This window comes from Adiantum capillus-veneris, chromosome 17, assembly GCF_014529385.1.
Source record: "Adiantum capillus-veneris isolate H3 chromosome 17, ASM1452938v2, whole genome shotgun sequence".
Lineage (NCBI taxonomy): Eukaryota > Viridiplantae > Streptophyta > Polypodiopsida > Polypodiales > Pteridaceae > Adiantum > Adiantum capillus-veneris.
This window is the reverse complement of record NC_140947.1, coordinates 22,502,534-22,507,817: the sequence shown is the minus strand read 5'-3', so window position 1 is coordinate 22,507,817 and position 5,284 is coordinate 22,502,534. Positions and strand designations below refer to the sequence as shown.

Here is a 5,284-nt window from a genome sequence, read left to right as displayed (position 1 = left end):
TTCAACACGGGATGACTGCTTCAATGAAGACCTGATGAAGGTTTGAATGCGCGAATACTGTAAACACAAGCGTTCCAAAGTGAAAAAAGCAATTAAGCATAGGTGGAACATACCAGACTGGCTGGCCAAAGAAGATTGGAAGAATGCGAAGAAAGCAACACACGAGAATCTTGACAAGTGGAAGCAACAAAAGGAGGCAGCCAAAGCACGAGTAGAGGCAGGGAGCTCGCACCACTTGGGGAGCGGCGGGTGGGCATCATTTGAGGCCGATTTTGTAAGTGTTTTTGCATTGCTCTTTAGGTTGATAGTTTAGGGTTTAGGGGTTTTTAAATTCTAGCATAATGGATTCTTTGTATGTTTTGATAGTGGTTGATGATAGGATGTGACCCCACATCGTATGAGCACGAGTACGCAGGCAGGAAGGGCTTAAACGCCCTGATGGACATTCTGAGTTTTTGTGACGGCATGGTTAGTATTATGGTTTACTCTTCTCTATTTGTTGTATGGTTTTATAGATTATATGTTTATACTTACAGAAAGCTGTCTTATTGTTTTTTTTTTTACAGAATCTGACAGATATGTCGCTTGGACGCGATGAGACGTCTGATTAGACGACGTCAGTCTAGCCGTAGCTAGATAGCATTAGTTTCCTTTTGTCATAGCATATGTATCATGAGATGACGTTTATACGTCTTTTTGTAACTATTAGAAAACCATGTATATTTTTTCAATAATGACAATGGTGTTGTAAGTATTACATTTGCAAAATTTAACAATCAAGTGATTTTGCCTATGATGTGTACAATTGTCATTGATTTACTTTCATCAATTTGCTTTTGTCTGTTTTGTATCTTTATTCTGCAAACAATACTATGGATGATGGAGTTAATGGTTATATTGTCTTGTGCGTGACTACTTTGGGTCTATATCTAAGCTTGCACTTTCTTTCAAAGGTGAATCTGAGCTTATCTTGAATTCATTTAGGTTTACTCTATTATTGAAACATTCATGGTTGAAGGGTGGACGTCCTGCCATCAATTTTTTTTTCTCTCGGGTGTCGCTATAAGTGTCTCTATATAAAGCTTTGCAGTGTTGCTATGAACATCGCTATAGGTGGCCTGTAAACGTCGCTATATAGCGACATCTATAGTAACGCATATAGCGACGCTCATAGCGACGTTCCCGTATCGACGTTGTTAGCGACGGTCTTAGCGACGCTGGGGAGTATAAAAACCCAATGTATTTTCGTCGCTAACAGCATCACAAGTTCACACAACCTCTTGTAGTGACAAATTAATGAAATGAACTTTCGTGAGGTCATTAATTAAAAGGATTCTTTCATAAATTTGAATATTTTGAAAAATTTCAATGAGTGAATATCTCACATTAATTAAAAGGATTCTTTCATAAATTTGAATATTTTGAAAAATTTCAATGAGTTAATATCTCACATCCTGGGATCAAACTCTTATGCATGCACTCCTTAATGCTTTATTCAGGCTAAGACCTTTTCTAGTAAACCAAGAAGAGGAGTCAATGTATTCATGTCAATATTTTGACATAGGTGATTTTAAATGCACATTATATAGGGGGACGTTCTTAACGTGGTTGCCAAACCTCCACACTATCTCACACGGGCATGCTTAAATGGGATCGACGGCTGAGGTGATTTGGGCCGTCAGATGCGCATTTGGTAAATTCGGAGCGTTTAGTAAATTCGGATAGGCTTGTAAATTCGGGTCAATCCGCACCCCATGTCTTGAACCCCCAACCTCCCCACCACGAGCCATGTGCACTAACCACTACGCTCTCATGCATATGTTGAAATATAGCGGATTCGAGTACGTCATATTGTAAATGTGGATTGATCAATAAATTCGGAGCAAATTTGTAAATTCGGGACAACTTCAAATCCGACGGTCCATGATTGACGTGCCCCGCCTTTTCCTCCTCCACCATTGATCCCATTTGACCATGCCCGTGTGATATAGTGTGATATAGTGACGAGGGTCACCAAATATGCAAGTATGTATGGGATAACTTAAATCCATTCATTATTGTTTATGTCTAATCAAATTCCGTTAAAAATAATATGTCACTAATTACGGTTATTGAGTGCATCTTTCAAGCTCATTGTGATATCATGTTTGTGGCGGAAAACAACCGTCAAGTATGTTTGGGATAATCTTTGCAAAAAAGTCAAGTATGTTTGGGATAATCCTAGTTAGCGCTATGAAAAAATAATGACGTGGAGCAAAGGTTTTATTCTACAAGTGATGAAAACACCTTAATGCCTTGTTGGGGGTGCCTTTTTCGTTGCTATTCATGGACGCAATTCGCCTACTGTTGCAATATTGAAGGCGTCTCAACAATAGGGCTTTAGTATCAAAGCATATTTTGAGCAATTCTGACGCAACCCTGTCGGTCCTTTTTTTTAAATCTAAGCTAGCTCAAGAGTCTCTCCATAGTCTGTGTGTGTCTCTGGTCAGGGCCTCATTGTGTGCTTAGACGTCTAGAAAATGCGGAAGGGCGCCATATATATTTTTCTTGTTCTGCTGTCAATAACGACAGTGGCCGTCAACGTATACAACATGGTGATATGCCGGTGATCTCTCTCTCTCTCTCTCTCTCACACGCACACACACGTTGGTACTGAGATGAACCACTGGGCGTGCTCATATCATATGGATCGATAGTTATGTGCGTATACTACTGTGAGTGCAGGATGGCATTAAAGGAGTACAACTCGACGGCCTGTGGTGGAAAGAAAGAGAAAGGACATGGACCGGTGGGCCTGACGTTGTTTCAGGTGCGCCGCCTGCATGGTGTGAAATCGTACTTGATAGGGAGCATGGTGTGCAGCGGGGTGAGTGTGGTGACGGGGGGCTTCCTTCCGCCCATTCCTCATCTGGTGTTGGCCATTACAATGACCGGCAGGCACCCGCGGCTGGTCTGCGCCGACGGAACCTCCTCCTCGCTGGCCCATCACATCCATCACTCGCTCATCGTCATGTGGTTCACTATCGCCGCCGGCGTGGCCCTCATCTGCATCTCCGGCTGTTCTGGCCGCCGGACTCGCCCGGCCGTTGATACCTGATCAGGCCATCTTATGCGCAAGGGTCTCTTAGAGAAGACATGATATATTTTCTTTTTACATCTTTAATCAAATTTTTTGTTTTACTCCAAAAGAAAAGACTTGAAACTTTTTGTTTTTCTTTCAAACTTGCAGAAAAATAGGAGCTATTCATCTTTTTTTTTTCACAAAAGAAGCATTCAAGAAAATTGTAGCCCTAAGGAGTTACCGCACTTTGAACTTGTGAGGAAGGAACTTTCTCTTCTTCCTCCTCCGCCTCCTTGTATGATAGAAGAGACCTCGCCACATTGTCAAGCACTACCTTGTTGTTCCCAATTTTTTTAAAAAATTTATAATATCGAAAATTGGCTTACGAACTCGTCCTTCTTTTTCTTGAACTCAGTCCTATTAAGGACACATGAACACCAAGCAATAGGAAAATTAGAGCAATGAGTTTCTTTTGATTAGCGTGCATGCTGCTTTCCAAAATCTCTAAAGAAAGCAAGGATGTTTTTGCAATAAATAAATGCCATATCACCTCTTGGTGCTTCATTAAAGCCCTAAGATGAACCATCTATATTATTATTAAAGGGGGAGGGATTTCGCCCCCCCTCCCAATTATAAGAGATTTAATATTTACGTAATATTGGATTTTTTATGATCACAATGTCTATTATCATATTCACATAATCACAATTAATGTGATCATAAAAAGGCTGATAAGTGGTGACGTGGTAATCCACCCATCAGGGTATGTGTTTTTCTCGATGGGCCCATCCGAAAACTATAAGAACGCTAAACCGAGCCCAACAAGAAAACAAAAAAACCCGAGTGGACGTACTGAATTGGAAAATGTTAAAGGAAAGTCACATGAATATTTAACGTGATCACGTATTTTGAAATGTGATCACTCAACGTTATTATCACATATTCATGATCACGTTAATAACATCCCTGCGCGACACGCCCCCCCTCCCCCAACAGGTGGCGCCTTTTGGATGCGAGAGAGAGAGAGACAGAGAGAGAGAGATTATCCGACTGACAGAGTAGGGAGGGAGAGGGTATATTAATGGCTATTTAAGTGAGAGGCTTTCAAGTTTCGAGGTAGCCTTTAGATTCACATTTCGCACGAGCAGTGCTTTAAGCGCGCGCGCGCACACACACACACACACACACACACACACACACACACACACACACACACAGAGAGAGAGAGAGAGAGAGAGAGAGAGAGAGAGAGAGAGAGAGGCATGGGTTTGTAATGAGAGGCGAGGCCTCTTCTTAGAGCAGGGCTCTGACATGAGAGGAGGGGGGACCGAAAGAGGTGGCATCCACTGGGTTTTTAATTACACAATCGAAGGTGCATCATCTTCAACGCAGTCGATGAAGAGAGCTTGGGAGCTGATGGGGTTATAGAAATCAATGTTTACGGGGTGGGTGAGCGCATGTCGAAGCCTAAGAGCGGAGCCATGGTGGCCAAGATGAAGGAGGTCAAGTGGCACGGACTGAGGTGATCGTGCAGGTAGCCATGGTTAGTACGGAACTGTTGCAAGTCTAGCTCTTGTGTTGAGTGTCATTTTCTTTAAGCTTTGGAGGCCTTACGAGTCTAGCGGGTTGCTGTTATTGTTGTTGGTGTGTAGCAATGCAAGTGGACTGCTCGTTGTTGTCGGTGCGTAGTATATTGCAATTGAGTTGTTGCTGGTGCCCATGAGTCATGCAATATTGCAAGTGGACGGCGACTAGTAGTACTACAACCTGGCCTTCAATGCCTGCAAACCCAACATACAACAACGTTCCAAAGCACAAGCTCTGCCTCAAATAACAAAATGGTGCAAGCTCGGCCTCGATAGCTAGGGAGAGAGAGAGAGAGAGAGAGAGAGAGAGAGAGAGAGAGAGAGAGAGAGCCACTATGTTCTTCTTCCAGACATTACTCGCCAGAAGGAAAATGCAGATCAAAGTGAAACGCCAGTGTGGCATCTCCGAATGCAGAGAATGGGCTCTTTTGGAAATGTAGAGAATGGGACCTTTTGGAAATGCAGGGCGTGCTAGAGATTCAGCCCTCTACTCAGCACCTTCTCCTTCATTCCCTCTCCATCGGATCCTTATGCCGCTCCGAACAGGACAAGTATTATCTCACGATTAGAGGGTGATAAGGTGTCCTTGAAGAAGCCAATGTTGGTGCTTTGAAAGTTGGTAAAGGAGGAGCCTATG

The 5,284-nt window shown here is 42.8% G+C and overlaps 1 protein-coding gene across 2 annotated transcripts; it reads left to right on the top strand.

Annotated features, from left to right (window-relative positions):
* Positions 1 to 2,290: 2,290 nt before the first annotated feature.
* LOC147436913 (uncharacterized) lies at positions 2,291 to 3,119 on the top strand. Of its 2 annotated transcripts, XM_086485800.1 has the most exons (3): positions 2,291 to 2,605; positions 2,725 to 2,809; positions 2,938 to 3,119. In XM_086485800.1, the coding sequence occupies exons 1-3, from the start codon at positions 2,520 to 2,522 to the stop codon at positions 3,088 to 3,090; spliced, it is 324 nt and encodes a 107-aa protein (XP_086341926.1). In that variant the 5' UTR covers positions 2,291 to 2,519; the 3' UTR covers positions 3,091 to 3,119. The 2 variants fall into 2 exon arrangements, with proteins under 2 accessions (XP_086341926.1, XP_086341925.1); XM_086485799.1 differs by having other exon boundaries at positions 2,317 to 2,605; positions 2,725 to 3,119.
* The last annotated feature ends 2,165 nt before the right edge of the window (positions 3,120 to 5,284 follow it).